Source organism: Scardinius erythrophthalmus, assembly GCF_964197995.2.
Source record: "Scardinius erythrophthalmus genome assembly, chromosome: 22".
Taxonomy (NCBI): Eukaryota; Metazoa; Chordata; class Actinopteri; order Cypriniformes; family Leuciscidae; genus Scardinius; species Scardinius erythrophthalmus.
In genome coordinates, this window is record NC_138242.1 from 28,096,137 (window position 1) to 28,112,902 (window position 16,766).

Genomic DNA, 16,766 nt, shown 5'->3' on the forward strand with positions numbered 1-16,766 from the left:
AATATATTAAAATGTAATTATTTATATTATATATATATATATATATATATATATATATATAAATACATATATATATATATATATATATATATATATATATATATATAAATACATACATACATATACATATATATATATATATATACATATATATACACACATATACACATGTTTATATATATATATATATATATATATAAACATGATTATATATTAGATTAAATCTTTCATATGCAATATTAAAATAATCATAACAACAACAACTACTATTATTTTTATCAATAATAATAATATATTAATAAAAAATTAACTAATAACTACAATATATGTTAAGCTAAAGTTTAAAAAGTTGAATTATTATTCAGAAAGTACACAATTTGTGATTCACATTTTTAACAACACACTATAACGCATTCAATACAATATAATTTTATGTTATATTTAATTTTATTTGCTATAAAAGAAAAAAGTTCTGCACTGACAATGCAACTCTTTGAAATAAATAGATCTGTAAAGAGTGCATGGAAGACTACAGGAAAATAGCCCAGATTAATCAAGATCAGACGAGCAGAGCAGATCTTTTTACTGTACATGAGTGAAGATAAAGGTGCTGTTGCAAAGAAAGGCATTAAAGCTCCTGTCAGTCGACTCAGTGGGAACCCTGGATCATCTTGTAAGCACCTGAGATGTTCATTATACCGCTGTTCATCCAGCAGGAATGGAGGAGATGCTCCACTGAAGCTGTTCAAATGGAGAGTCTCTGTGTGCAGAGGAATTAAAGGCCTGTTTGCTGTTAGATTTAACTTACACTTCAACTCAAATTCAGGGTCTACACGGTTTAAATGGTCATGGCCTGCTTGAATCAAATGGATTCATTCAGAAGAATCAGTGAATCAGCACTGAAATGAACTGATTCACTATGAGCTTTCTCAATGCTCCCAGCAAGCACACTTTCGCCCTCAACAATTCATTTAGTTGTCTAAGCACGTCTTAATTGTGGATGTATACGTAAAACCATCAACTGCCTAAGACTATTCGTGAATCAGAGCTGTAAATATCTTCCAGACTTCCCAGAGACGTTCGCTCATGAAGCAAAGAACAAAAAAGTTGCCTCACCTTCTTAGAGAGCGACAGCACATTTGATTTATGATGCTTCACAACAGCTAAAATTCGATTTCTGCCAGCATTCGGCGCTTTTGATTGCCCCGTAAATGAGATAAACTGATAGCAATTTATTCAAGGATCCAAGCTCCCCCTACACCCCTCCTACTCCTCTGCCTTCAGTAGATACTACTTGCTCCATATGAGTGATTCTCATACTTAAGCAATATGTCTGTATTCTGCATGCACTCACTAGAACAGACAAGCGCACACTAATAGAACCTTTCAGACTGTAGAGAGGCGAAGACGACGATGTTCATGATGGAAGTTCTCACCAAATTCTGTCCGCACACACAATCCGCCTCTGTTATTCTGCCAGATGACCAAGTAAAGCTTAAGTAAATCAAAGGTTAGACCTCATATTCTTGAGGAACTGTCAATTATACCACACGTAATGAGACAGAACGAACGCTAAGAACGTCTTTAACTCGTCCCTTATCAGTGCTGGGATGGGAAACGACCATGTCTGTGATCCCTTGAGCTTGTAATGTCGTTCATACACATTTAAAACCAATAAAATAGTCACAATAGTGAAGCTGGATCATTTGAGGCTATTCTAGCTCATGAAAAAACACAATTAAACTTGATTCTGGTAACGTTTAGGATAAGCTAAATAGCTTCTGTCTGAAAAGAAGGGAAAAAACTATAAAAATGGATGAAAAAGCCGGTTTAAATGCAAATCCCTTTTAAATTGTCTTTATACCACCTACAGACATTTATTCATATTTTAAGTGCTTGATCATGGTCTTTGTGTGATGTCAAAGTCGCACATTGGCTGTATGTGTATTAATAAAATGATTTTCCAAAAAAACAACAAATTTATTAGGAAGCACCAGTGACATAGTCATTGATGGACAGCGTCCATCTAGTTGATGGATTTTGCCTATTGGCAACAGAATAGCCTGAGGGATGTGCTTTTGTTTCCTCAATAACAACCAATTAGGAGACTGTATTTGTCATTGGGACGGGCAATAAAACCAAAGTGGCACCGTGTTCATGACACATCATCTTTGTTGCACATGGCACAGAACAATGGATCAAATCGAAGTGTTTTCTAATTCAGAAAAGGATTAAATTACTTTATTAGCCACAGGCCAACTGGACTTTTTTTATTTCATAGCATTTTCTCACGAAAACAAACCTACACCTGCTAAAACTGCTACTGATGCCAGCAAATCTACTGCTGTTTATGTTGTTTTGTGAACCAATGGGACAGTGAGAAATGGTACATGGTCATTTTTTCTTACAAATAACACAAATAAAGCAAATAAACAGTTTTGCGTCCCTTTACCTTCATTTCCTGCAGAAAGCCCGTCTGGTTTGGTGATGCCCGTGCTCTTTTTCCGCCTGTGTTTCTTGCGGTTGGCATGAGGTGACGGCGGAGGCTCAAGTTTGGGACTGGTGGCGCTGCTCATGCCAGGGGCGGAGCTAAGAGGATCTGTCATCCCATTGGCTGGAGGAAGGAAAACAGACATAAAGTTCAGTCAACAGAGTCTCTTACCTGAACTAATGATAAGTAATAAGTATTATTATCTTATTATTTTAATAATTTTATAGTATATATATATAGGGCTTGACATTAAGTTTTTTGCTCACCAGCCACTGTGGCTAGTGGTTTTCCAAAGTTACAAGCCACTTAGCATTTTCACTGGCCCCAATTTTAACATCGATACCATAGGGAAAATCTGCCATATAGATATTTTTTATATTATCTCTGATTTGGAAGCTGGTATATTAGGCTGCTGTCACTTTAAGACTTGACGCACGGATCCATTATACTGTTTTATATAGCCAATATATATAAAATTATGCTCAATACGCGCAATCGAAATTCAAGCCCTGTAACACCAACAATATTCACCCAGAGCAAATGAAGCGAGTGAGTAAAAGGATGTGGGTTTGTGTGTCAATTCGCTGTCAGAGAGATTAGAGAGCGAGAACGCACAGCTGGTATTGTATATCCTGCGGAAGAGTTTCAGATATTTCAGTATTGAAATGTTTTGAAAAATCAATATTTTTTGACAACACTAGATTGCACTTAGTTTATTATTTCAGATGCCTTTTTAAAATACTACAATTGACAAATGTAAAGTGTAAAATGTATGTAAATGTAAATCCAAAGTGGCTAGTAGGAGTGACTGAGTTACACACACCACCGCTGAAATCCTCGGGTGTTAATGTCAAGCTTTGTATATACATATATATTTATATAATGCAATGTAATTTTTTTTTTTTTTAAACTAACAAAAACAGTGTATTAGTATTTGCATAACAATACATTTTAATAAATATAAAAAGTATATAATATTTTTATATATACAAATATTTAATTAATATATATATATATATATATTATGAATTAAATATGTTAATGTATATATTAATAAACTAATAATAATAATAAAAACGTATGTATTATTTGTATAAAAATATATAATAATTAGTGCTGTCAAATTGATTAATCACATCTAACATAAAAGTTTGTAAATATATAATATATGTGTGCGTATCTATTTATTTATTTATCTTTCTATCTATCCATCTATCTGTCTGTATATAATTTAATAATATATACACATTAAATGTTTTATTATATATTAAATATTATTATATTAATAATATATATTATTAAAATAACAATAATAAAAACATATGTAAGTAATATTCAATATAAAAATAAAGTAATAATTGTTTTGCATTATATTATATTAGGTAACACTTTATTTTACAGTGTCCTTGTTACATAATGCTACATGTACTTACCATAGTAATAACAGTAAATTATGCATAATTACATGCAACTAAGCCTCAACCAAATCCTAATCCTATAGTAAGTACATGTAGTTGCTTAATATTACTCAATACTTAAATATATAATTACACTGTAACAATGACACCTTAGAATAAAGTGTAACCTTAAATTATATTATATTGTGTGTACATACACATAAAATCAAGAAAGACATTAATACAAAACAACAATAAAAAACAAAAGGCGAAACACAAAATTGATCAAAATCCTCAACAGATTACAGGTCAATTGACGATTTTTCATTAATTTCAGACCCTTTACAGGAGAAGTGAAGATCCACAACCCCAGAGAACAACAAGAGATGAACCACACCTCCGTTTCACCTCTATTAGCTTGAGGAGAAGGGGACGTGCGCGTGAGTAACAGATGATGATTTGGTCTTGCCCGAGGAGCGCCGCTGTAATGGGAGAGGCCACACGAGCATCCAAGCACACGAGAGGTTGGGTTCGGGTGTAAGGTGATTTTATATAAGTGATATTAACCTGCCGCTCCACGCCAGTGTGTTTCTGTGACGGGGCGACGCGGTAAGAACAGGGGGTGTCAGTGGGGAAGCCACGGCCATCTTTCTGAGCTTCATGACACTTCCACATCATTTTTGGGCGCCCTCGGGACACTATTACCCACAACCCCCCGACCAGCCCAGGGGCAGAAGGGCCCGGCAAAGTGGACCCCATATTGTTAGTGGCCCTCAGAAACACACTCGCACACACAGTGTGTCAGATGTGGGCAGCCTCCTCCATTGTCTTGGCATCAAAAGCTCATTGTAGTGTTGCAAACTCCATTCATCTCCACAGGCCTGGGGTGTATAAGAGTGTGTGCGTGTGTAAATGTGTGTGTGCGCGCGACAACGGTCGGGTCTGGGAGTGTATGAAACCCGCGGAGCCAAATAACGCATATTCTAATGGCACTGACAACCATTAGCCTGTGTAGAACATTAGGCGTAATTTGGGGGTTTACCTTGAGGGATCTGGAGGCTAGCGTGCTCTTTAAAGAGAGAGAGAGATGGAGGCGCGCAGGGGGTACAGGAGGATAAACTACAGACACCCAATCCGCCGCAGGCACAGATGAGTAGCGTGTAGCTAATGCTATCTTTAACAGTTCAGTTTCCCTCCTACATTTCTGTGCGGCTGCAGTTTCATCTGGAAAACCGATGCAATTTGTTGTTTTATTGATAAGACGCGGTTAATAATTATGATTGAGGTGTTTAATAAGAACAGCTTGATAATGAATAAATGATGAAGCGAAGGATTACTCAAATGCACTGTGGGATTTGAGCTTAATTACACATGGCAAGAGACAAATTAGAGGGTTTAACAATTAGCCCTGTTACACAATTACGATAATTCTCAATCAATATTGTTGCTTTATCTTTATCAAAGATACGCAAGAAAGATTCGTCCTAATGATAATGTCACTGCGGTATGTAAATGCATAAATGGATTTGTAAACGGTAGATGACGCATGAGATGTCCATGAGCTTTTTTAAAATCAATGTCAGGATTATAGGATCAAATTAATACATTAATTCATAAGGGAAAGTGTAGCTAGGACCTTTCTTTTTCACCATGATAATCACCTTTTGCTTTAACTAGTTAATTATAGGTGATACTGTGGTGTGACATGAATTTTAAGCACAGAAACAAATGAATATATATATATATATATATATATATATATATATATATATATATTAGTTTTATAATATTTATAAAAAGTGTAATATAAAAAAAATCTATATCTACATATATAGTATATACACATATATATATATACACGTTATGCTAACTTAACTGATACTAACTTTCATTAATCATCTTTGTATAAATGTAATATATATATATATATATTATATATATATTACATTTATACAAAGATGATTAATGAAATGACAAATATATGTATGCATGTATGTATGTATGTATATATATATATATATATATATATATATATATTTGTCATTTCATTAATCATCTTTTTTATAAATGTAATATATATATATATATATATATATATATATATATATATATATATATATATATATATATATATATATATATTAGGGCTGTCAAACGATTAATCGTGATTAATCACATCCAAAATAAAAGTTTGTGTTTACATAATTTATGTCTGTGTACGGAGTATAATTATTTTCTATATATAAATACACACACATGCATATATATATTTAAGAAAATGTGTTATTTATATATAAATTATTTATATATAATATAAATATATATACACAGTATATACATGCAAATATTTCTTAAATATATACATGCATGTGTGTGTATTTATATCTAGAAAATAATAATACACCGTACACACACATGTATTATGTAAAAAACAAACTTTTATTTTGGATGCGATTAATCGCGATTAATCGTTTGACAGCCCTAATATATATATATATATATATATATACACACATACATACATATACATATATATACATGTATAGGTGAAAATGCACTTGGGTATAATCAGCCAATGTATTTTGTTTAATTGGTCAATTATAACAAGATTTCTATCAGTCATATAAACAAACAAAAAATCATCAATGGTAGAACTTCCACTTAAGGCCTCTTTCTTAGCCCAAGATCACTATGTTTACCATGAGTGCCGTTTAGGCACTACAAAGCAGATAAAGTGATATAAGCTCGCTGGAAACACGGCAGGTTGGCAGTTGATGCTTCATCACTGACTCTGTGTTCACCATTGATATTCATGACTTTAAAAGTCTGCTCACCCTCCCTCGTGCTGAATGGCGGAGCGGCGCTCCCAGCTGCCACACACGTTGTGGCAGGGACGCGAACGTCTGTTTCAATTTCTACACTCCTCTTCCCAACAGCCCCCCTGGGACCAATCATTAGCTACAGCAGACAGCTGGGGGTAGAGGGCTTCTTGAGAATACTGTTCACACACGTACACACATGCAGAAGCTCTCGCACAATACACACACACACACACAGAAGAGTGGCCATCAGCGACTGTGACAGCAGTGGCATTGTGTGTGTAGGTGGAGGTTAACAGTCAAGGGCTGCCCTTGTCCCTCACACCAGACCTCAGATGAATCATCTGAACGTCTGTTTACAGAGTCGTCGCTAATCAAAAAAACGCTATGTTACGGCGGTGACAATACCAAGGTACATGGCTACAAACGCAATGGTACTCTGTGTTATGCCATAGAACTGGAGAAAACTGATTAATATGCTAACCCCATATCCTACATACACACATTTAATTCAAATCTAATATAAAACAACTTATAATATATAAGATAACTGGTAATATCCTTGAAAATAATAAACATTTATTTTCGTTAAACATGATTAAATTGGTAAAAATGCTGCAAATTTAGACTGTTCAATTGGTCAATTTGAACAATACTGACCTGCAATTGTCATAACAATAACAGACTAGCTCTGAATGGTTGAAAATCTCCCTTTTTCCAGAAAACATGTATAAAATAATCAAAATATATAGATTTTTGGTGAAATGTTTTTTAATGCCTCATGGGAACCGCTAACATTGCAGCGCTACGAATGTAACTTTGCTAAATACTTTGTGAGAAAATAAGAAACTTATTCTTAATGGATATTTTGTTTTGTTTTTTCCAGTAAAAATATCTAAAAATCCTTATAAGATACACTAAGTTATTAGATATTAAGATATCAAAGACTGTATCTTGAATATAAGTGTATTGTTCTTAACACACTGGCAATCATCAGTACAATCATCTGTAAATTTTCTCAGTTTTTTTCTCATTGGTTTTCCTGAAGAGATAACATGCGATTACATGATGAGAAGACACTGTATAACCTACAAATATTCAGCTCTGACACATCGGTTTGATTATGTAAACCTAACTTGTGTTGCACGATCACCAAAAAGCAAAGTATGGTCTGATTTAGATGATCGTTTGCCCCTTTGTCTGTTGCTGGTTTGAATGGGACACGCACATTCATTTAGTGAATTTTTAGAGGCTCTCTTATGGTAAAGACAAACAGTTTTGCATAATGGAAATGTGTGCCTTAAATTGCCTCGACAATCACAAAACGACCACTAAACTTTTGCCATGAAATCATTCAGCTAGCATGATACATTTATTTGTAGAAATGATTTATGTTATATAGAAAACTGAATAGGGATAATAGTCTGGAAATACTCTGTTTTCTTTTTTCAAAACTTTTTCAAACTGTGTAGGAACCCTGATTTTAACTCGAAATCAAGTAATTTTTGCGAAAGCAGAGTCTAAGGTGAGGTGAATTGAAGTATGCAAGGGATCAGAATCCATTTACAGCCTAATCTGAGTTTAGCTGTAAGCACTCTTCGGGTAGCAGTAGGAAATAAGGTGGTCAGCTAACCTGCGATTAGCGACCGTTAGCGTCCCCGCGGGAAACGGCACTTTACAGCACGGTTCTGGAGACGAGGGCTGTGGGTGAGCACGGAAAGATTGGAGGGTGTGAACAAAGAACATTAACTCATTTCTTAATAGCTCTCAATTTTTTCTTCCAGACGTACGTGAGGAGAAACTTCTAATTCTCCCAGTAGCTAATTCGAGAGCTAGCGCGTACGGACGGTAATTTTGCGACAAAGCCGACAACGCCCCCCTCCCTCCACTCCTACCCCTTGACACAGCAGCCGAGTGAGCAACCCCCGTCCGTAATCAATGGCAATGGCTGCAATTAATGATGAAAAAAGTGTGCAGAACACAATCACTACTTCCTTCTTATTATTGTCAATTAGAGAGCGCTAATCAAGGCATGGGCAGGCACACGCCGCTGCTCTCTCCAAACGAAATGTCAAACTTCATTACAGCCAAGAGCGGGGAATCAAACTCCCTGCGCTCGCAGCCTCCTCGAGCTCCGCAGGGGAGAAGTCTTCTCCGCCCCTTAACGACGGCAGATTCCAGATTAGCGCCAAACCGCTAGACTACCTCAGATGCTGCACGCTAATCTACAGACTAACTGAAAGTAGCCTAAGTACAGATCATCACACTTAACACTTTTGTGCTAGTATGAGGATTCTATACCTGAAATGATCAAAGGAGTAAGAAAACCCTAGAAACTGCATAGCTACTTGCTAGCAACCAATCAGAAAAAAAGTGGAAATAAGGATTATATCTATAATATAATCAAAAGAGTAAGAAAATCACCAAGCAAACACCCAGAGCACCCTAGTAACTGATTAAAACACCCAAGAAACTGCATAGCAGCAAGCTAATAATCAATTAGAAGAAATGTGATAATGAAGATTATATGCAACAGACTAAAACAATGCCCTTGCAACCAACCAGAACATCCTAGCAACTGCAAAACAAGATGTTATGAACCAGAACAAATGCAGAAATTAGGATTCTGTGAATTCAATGATCTAGGAGTTAGACAACTACCTAACACCCACCCAGAACACCCTAGTAACTGCATAGCAACATGCTACCAACCAAATCAGAACAAATGTGGAAATTATGATTCTATGCATACTCTACAATGATCAATGGAGTAATACAACTACCTAACAACTACCCAGTACACCCAGGCCACGCCCTAGCAGCCACACAAATCATCCTAGCAACACCCTAGCAACCACCCAGAAAACCCTAGAAACGACATAAAATGCTAACAACCAATCAGAACAATTGTGGGAAATTAAGATTTAATGCATACAGTGATCAACATAGTAAGAAATTAACCACCCAGAACACCCTAGGCTAGCAACGCCTTGGCAACCACCCAGAAAACCCTAACAATAGCATAGCAACATTCTAACAATCAATCAGAACAATTGTGGAAATTAAGATTTTATGTTCACAATGATCAACAGAGTAAGCCAACCACCCAGAAAGCCCTAGCAACACCCTGGCAACCACCCATATAACATCATAGCAACACCCTGACAACCACCCGGAACACCCTAGCAACCACCCAGAAAACTCTTAACAACTGCAATTCATAGTAACATTCTAACAACCAATCAGAAGAATTGTGGAAATGAAGATTATATGCACACAATGATCAACAGAGTAAGAGGGCAACCACCCAGAACACCCCAGAATGTTTTACATGAAACCCAAGAACCCTTCCATGCCCTGGAAACCACATAGAACACCCCATCTACTGCATTTTCTGAAAATGTAAAAATCTAGCTCCTTTATAAAACTGTACAAAACAAAACACTTAGCTAAGTACACTAGATAACTAAGACATGATAGAGGTACACGGTGAGAATACAATTCCATAACACACACTCTTATCTTATGAGGGATCTCTAGCATGTACGGGCACAGCACAAATATAACTAAGAGAAGAGGGAAGATTTAATCAAAAGAATCAGTATTCAGAGTCTGTAGCGATGTGTGGCGCAGCCTTATAAATGAGAACAACACTTACATCGTATGGAAATAGTTACAGGGTTGAGATGCATGTGATTGTTTGAGGATATTATCAATCTACCGATGCTCATCTCAACAGCCTTGATCTGTTGGTTGACCTCCAACCCTTGACAAGGATAATGGCATGATTAGGGCATGGTTAAGATCTATTTACCACCTAAACAGGCATCAAAGGTGAATTTGCGTAAAACATTCCTGATGACACAAGTACATGTCGTTCCATATTTTCTTCTCTGGGACACAAAAGAAGAAAAAATGCCTCAGTGTTTTTTTCTTCCATACAATGAAAGTCAGTGAGGTCTTATAATGTTGAGGACACCAGCGTATGAAGTTGAACCATTCTCAAATATCTTCTTTTGTACAGTACAGTTCAAAAGTTTGGGGTCAGTAAGATTGTTTTTGATAGAAACTAATTATTTTAATGAGTAAGGATGGAGTAAATTGATCAGTAAAATACATTTATAATGTTACAAAAGACATAAATACTGTTTTTTTTTTATATTTTCAACATTGGTAATAATAAGAAATGTTTCTTGAGCAGCAATCATCACATTAGAATGATTTCTGAAGGATCATGTGACACTGAAGACTGGAGTAATGATGCTGAAAATTCAGTTTTGAATTTTATTCAGTCAGGAATAAATTAGATTTTAACATACAGAATATTAAAATAGAAAACAGTTATTTTAAATTGTAATATTTCATTTCACAATATATAACTGTTTTTACAGTATTTGTTATAAAATAAATTCAGCATTGGTGAGCAGAAGAGACTTCTTTCAAAAATGACCCTAAACTTTTGAAAGGTAGTGTATTATATATATATATATATATATATATATATATATATATATATATAAAATATATCTATATATATATATATATATATATATATATATATATTATTAATATATATTATATAAGATATATATTATAATTGTGCATGCTCATTTTCCCCATCTTTACATTTCATTAGATATCATTTAGGTAAATGTATTTTATCATAATTACATTTAATTTTTCATAATGAAAACTGTAATATTGTGATGCCTAACTTAAAGCATTTAAATTTATTTTTAGTGTTTTATTCTTAATTTATTTCAACAAAATAGCATAGAATTAGCCATAACATGAAATTAATTATTATGATTATTTTTTTAAATATATTAAAATCAGTAGTTTTGGTGCATCCCTACTCACTAGTGGACTAGTCAGCGATTGGACTAGTTCAGCATGCACATCCATCCCTACTTCAAATCACTTCACATCAACTTAAGCATTCTGAAGTACGGCGACAAAACAGCAAAGAAAACCTGCTAAAGAAATAAACAATAAATGTGGTTTGCTCTAGGTGTGCTCTTTCCGGAGATCTTTGATATAAAACTCTATTATCTCTATTATGACCTGTAAAGCTATAATGCTCTCAGTAAACGCAAGAACCGAGAGGCTGATGGGTAACAGGTCATAGAGAAAATGCATCCACCAAATCCTGATACAGCTAAATGTCTGAGTATGTGTGCTTGTGTGTGACAATAACTATTTTACACCAGGGCCTAATGAAGTGCTTTGCCTCACACACACACACACACACACACACACACACACACACACACATATATGCAGCTCATTCCGTGGCTACGGCCGCTTTGAGTAATTCTGCTTTAGGATGTGGAGCTGATGGGTGTAGACGGGGGGCCGATGGCGGAGCGGGGCTGAAATTGATTGTTCGACAAGCGGAGACGAGTAGAGAAGGGCGAGTGTCGCGTGGCGTCGTGTTCTGTCTGCGACACCACGGGGCCACACGGCGGGGCCTCCAGTTTGCTCGTAAAGAGCGCTCTTTAAACTAGCGGGGCCCCTGGGACCCTAACAGAAGGAGGGGGGGGAGGAGAGAAAGAGAGAGAGAGGGCGAGAGACAAAAACGGAGAGGGCGAGAGAGCGAGTGCAGGGGGGGGGGGAGAAACAGAGCAGCCGCTAATGAGAACGACGAGTGCGCAAACATGCATGGAAATGACTGTTATTCTGTTGATGTGCATTTAAGTGCTTTTTTACTGCCAGCCGACAAAGAGAGGGAAATAACCAGTGATGAATGTTGTCCCCGTAAAGCATTCATTTTCCAACGCGGGAGGGGAAAAAAAGTAGTAGTGAAGACGGGGGGAAAAATGTGCAGCGTTGTTACGCCCGGCAAATATATTATTTGACTTCACTCAAGTGCACTGACAGGATGAGGAGAGAGAGAGAGAGAGAGAGAGAGAGAGAGAGAGAGAGAGAGAGAGAGAGAGAGAGAGAGAGAGAGAGATTTGGGGGCACTGCTGCAGTGGGTGGCGGGACCAGTTACAATCAAAGCCACAATTACTGAATTATCCTGATTAGCGATTGGCTTGTTAACATCACATACACAAGCGATAAACAAAAGTGCCACGAATTCTTCAGTTACTGTTAGTACTATGGTAAAAACATAATGGACTAATAACTTAAACAGATTAGAAACCTTTAGAACCTCGGTCCCAATCAAAGAGTATTTACCAGATTAAACGGAAGTACGGACAGATCTGAAAAGATTTTAGAAAAAGAAAAAATGCAGGGCGAGACTACAGGTTGTTGATGGGACTGAGATGTGAGCGGTGCATTTAAGTGTGGAGGCAGATAAACACATGCTTACAGGGACCGGGTTTAAGCGGACTAAATGATTGGAGAAATCCTGCATACGTCACAAGAGAGAAGTCTGTAACTTGAAGGCCCAGTTATGACATTTTGATTAAAAAATTACAAGGGCAAAAAAAATATGCATGAATAAATCGTCCATAAAAAGGTCTATTTAGAATGTTGTGAATTGTCATTTCATGCCAACTTTAATAGCATAACCAAAATAATATTTTCCTAACGAAATTTCACCACATGATCATAGTTTTAAGGAGAATTCCATAATTTCAACACAATTACTTTGGCTAATGCTGTAAAATCATGATAAATACAGGAACTTCTTCTTCAAAAAAATTTGGTTTTCAGAACCTTTTGTCATTTTAATACTTTTGTGATGACAATGGCAGCCTAAATACTAAAGTATTAGGCTGATTACCATGGTATAATATGTTGGGCATACTAAAAACATGAGATGCAAGTCGTCGAGATTGATGCATTCACAGCATGTTTTTGTACTTATTTTGTACAACTGCAGCACAATCCCACAAACACTGGCCCTGAGCTTGAAGTACGATCCCTACTCTGCTGTAAATATCACAGCAATGGAAAAAGCAACTGAAAACTGGTTACATTTGAAAAGAGTAGGAGTTTCTGAGCTGCTCCTCTGACCTGCTGTGGTGTTGATAACCGCCTCACTCCACTGTTCTGCGCTGGACACAGAGAACGAGCGCTGGTGCATCCCCTCTTTACCAGTCCCCAAAGCCACGCCGGCCACAGAGCCCCCGGACTGAAGGGAACTGCTGCTGTTAGAGTGAGGAGTGCCTGGCAAACGAGAGGAGAGAGAAAGAGAGACATTCAGATCACATTTCATAGTGCGGAGAGGTTGCTTAGCACACAGATGCAGGTGAAACTACAGCATTATAGAGCTGTGACCTAGTGATGATTACTACTGTACGTGTGCTCATGCAGGCGACACAGCATCCATCCCACCTCTACTCTGCATCATTTTTGGTTTTCTGGCTAATATCCCTATCAATGAAGGCAAAAAACAATCCTGGAGCATGCTATTCCAATGCAGACAAGTATTCCGGTTACTATAGTAAAACCGTGGTACTTTTTAGTCAATAAAACAGCAAACAAATCCAAAACAGCTATTTTGCTTCAGATGAGATGAGAACCACAGTATCAACTTGTAGGTAGGACTAAAGAAGTTCCAGATTTTGCGTATGCGTTCCCTTTATCGTCAGCGCATCCGTCTCTTCGTAATACATGAGCAGTCGACGCCTCACCCCGTTTCCCTACTCTGCTCCCTCTGCGTTTCTGCCACTAATTAGCCCTTAATTAACAAGATACACTCGGAACGGTAATTAGCTCTCCCCCACTCTCCGCCTGACACATCCATCTCTCCCGGCGGTGCTGACGGCTCTCCCTGGCTTCAATCAGCGGATGCCCCGCGTTGGGCGCCAATTCACCGGCCTGGCCGGGTCGCATGTGGTCCTCTCCTCCTGTTCTTGAAAAACAGGCTCCCTGCTTGATAGAGATGAGGGCTAATATTTAATTCTCTGCGTTCGAGGCTCAAGGTCAGGTTTAGATGAATACCGATGTAATGATGGTTTTAGCCTGTTTCTTCTTTAAGATCCAACATTGTTTGCGCTTCCTTCAATGCTAGTTCATTTTCAAATTGGTTTTATTGCCTTTAGCCTAGTCTTACTAAAATGTTTAAAAAACAGCACATTACTAAAATTACATTTTGTAATGTGCTGTTTTATGCTTTCTTTCCCCGCTTCAGTTGTTCCAGAGGCTTTAAAGAAACATCAATCTGTTGATATAATCTATGCTATGCAGCAGCTATGCTATGAACAAAAATGAAAATCTGCTAACTTAAATGTGGCATCAGAACACAGGAATGATTTCGTAAGTGTTAATGTAAACCGTATCACAAAAATAGAAATTAATTTAAAAGTTTAACCCACTTGCACGTCAACAAGACACCCGTTAACTGTTTAGCGCAAACCCTGCGTACTATTAACTCTAGCAAAAACTTAAAAAGCACACAGAAAACATTGATATTTTATTTACTAGGCTCTAATGCATTTCACAGTGGGACTAAACTTTTCTCTGTTGTTTTTCGCTTTATGCAATTTTGCCTTTTTCTTCGACACGTTTCCTTCGCTCCCCTCCCTCCTCAGCGCTGATTTGGAGCATGCTAATTTAGCAAGTACTCCACAGCGTGAGGTTGAAGCTCTATCGCTCTCTCCCTGCAAGAGACGCCCTTCCCCTATGGGGACCGCAAGATTAATATTCTCGCACCCAACAAGATAATTACTGATACTAATTAGACATGATTATGTGAATTTGATACACTTATTACTCTCGCTAATGGTTAGGACGCATTAGGCTAACAAGAGTCTGTTCTTCGCAGTTTACTTTAGCGCCTGGCAAAAAAAACAAAAAAAATGCCTTGACACAATCAGTAGTAATTCGTGAGTAATTGAAAGAATAGAGGGTTATTCTTATATTTGTCTGTTCGGAGACATGTAATCACCACAGTATTGTTGAAGAGAAGATTTTATTAATTCTGTCATAATATTGCCCTTGACTAGATCCCTCACCAATGAATTAAGACGCCGCTATTACTTGGATCAATGCTGTATGATATTGGCATCCTGCAGAAGTGGTAATTATTGTTTTAGAGCAAATTGCTTATGAACTATGTCTTCATAAACCTATTGGAGTATCAGTTAGGCTCCTTTAATGCTCATGAAAACCTGCGGCAATGTACTTAAACATGATAAAAGCCACTAACTGATTATTCAACAACACTGTAGACTAATATATTATATTATAACTATAATATATAATAATATAACATTATATATTAAAAAGATGGATGGCTACATACCAATGTTAGATTTGACTTCTAACATAAACTGGACAAAAATGAAATGAATAAAAGTTAGCATCATTGCACAAGAAAAAGTAATCTGAAGTCTATTAGCCATTTAGTCAGAATTGCTGAAAAGCTATTCGTTTCTGACTGAAGGCGGACATGTCTTGAAATCAACTAAATAAAACAACAGTCCAATATTCTCTCGCTCCAAAACAACTCTTCAAAGACACGATGCCACACTGTTATTTATGATTTTATTTTGCTCTCTCTGTCTTGGCTGTTGCAGAAAAAAAAAAAAAGACAAAATGAGCCCCTAACCATGCCTCATCTCCATCAAGAATTCAACAATCATCACTAATTGTCAAATTTGATGCTAATGATTGATGAATTAAACATGTCTCCATCAATTAGTCCCCAGAGAACAATTCTGCATAAAAAGGGGATAATGCAATTACAATGTGGAGAAAATCAGAGGAGAGTGCAGGGCAGAGACGGTACACAAGATATCCTGCCACTTCACACACGAGCCGAGAGTGACACGATGTGCGGATGCGGAGTTAGAGGTGACCATGGGCACGCCTTGGGGGGGGGCCATAATCTCAAAAACACACAGTCAAGGCAAAAGTCTCTGGGACATTTTCAAAACTCTGTTTAATCGCGCGATTGTGGCTTAGTCAATGGTGTGGGTTTGGGGCAGATGGGCAGCAAGATGGAAGGGGCATCCATCCTTCTAACCATCTATCTATCTATCTATCTATCTATCTATCTATCTATCTATCTATCTATCTATCTATCTATCTATCTATCTATCTATCTATCTATCTATCTATCTATCTATCTATCTATCTATCCATCTATCCATCCATCCA

At 36.8% G+C, this 16,766-nt stretch overlaps 1 protein-coding gene across 2 annotated transcripts in view; it reads right to left on the reverse strand.

Annotated features, from left to right (window-relative positions):
- agap3 (ArfGAP with GTPase domain, ankyrin repeat and PH domain 3) overlaps positions 1 to 16,766 on the reverse strand; it is a gene marked incomplete at its 5' end in the record, with an annotated part of 175,325 nt that overhangs the window by 33,604 nt on the left and 124,955 nt on the right. For both annotated transcript variants that reach the window (XM_081353120.1, XM_081353119.1), the window contains 2 exons: positions 2,453 to 2,614; positions 13,677 to 13,829. In XM_081353120.1, coding sequence (XP_081209246.1) covers positions 2,453 to 2,614; positions 13,677 to 13,829 — 315 coding nt within the window. The remainder of the gene's footprint in view (positions 1 to 2,452; positions 2,615 to 13,676; positions 13,830 to 16,766) is intronic.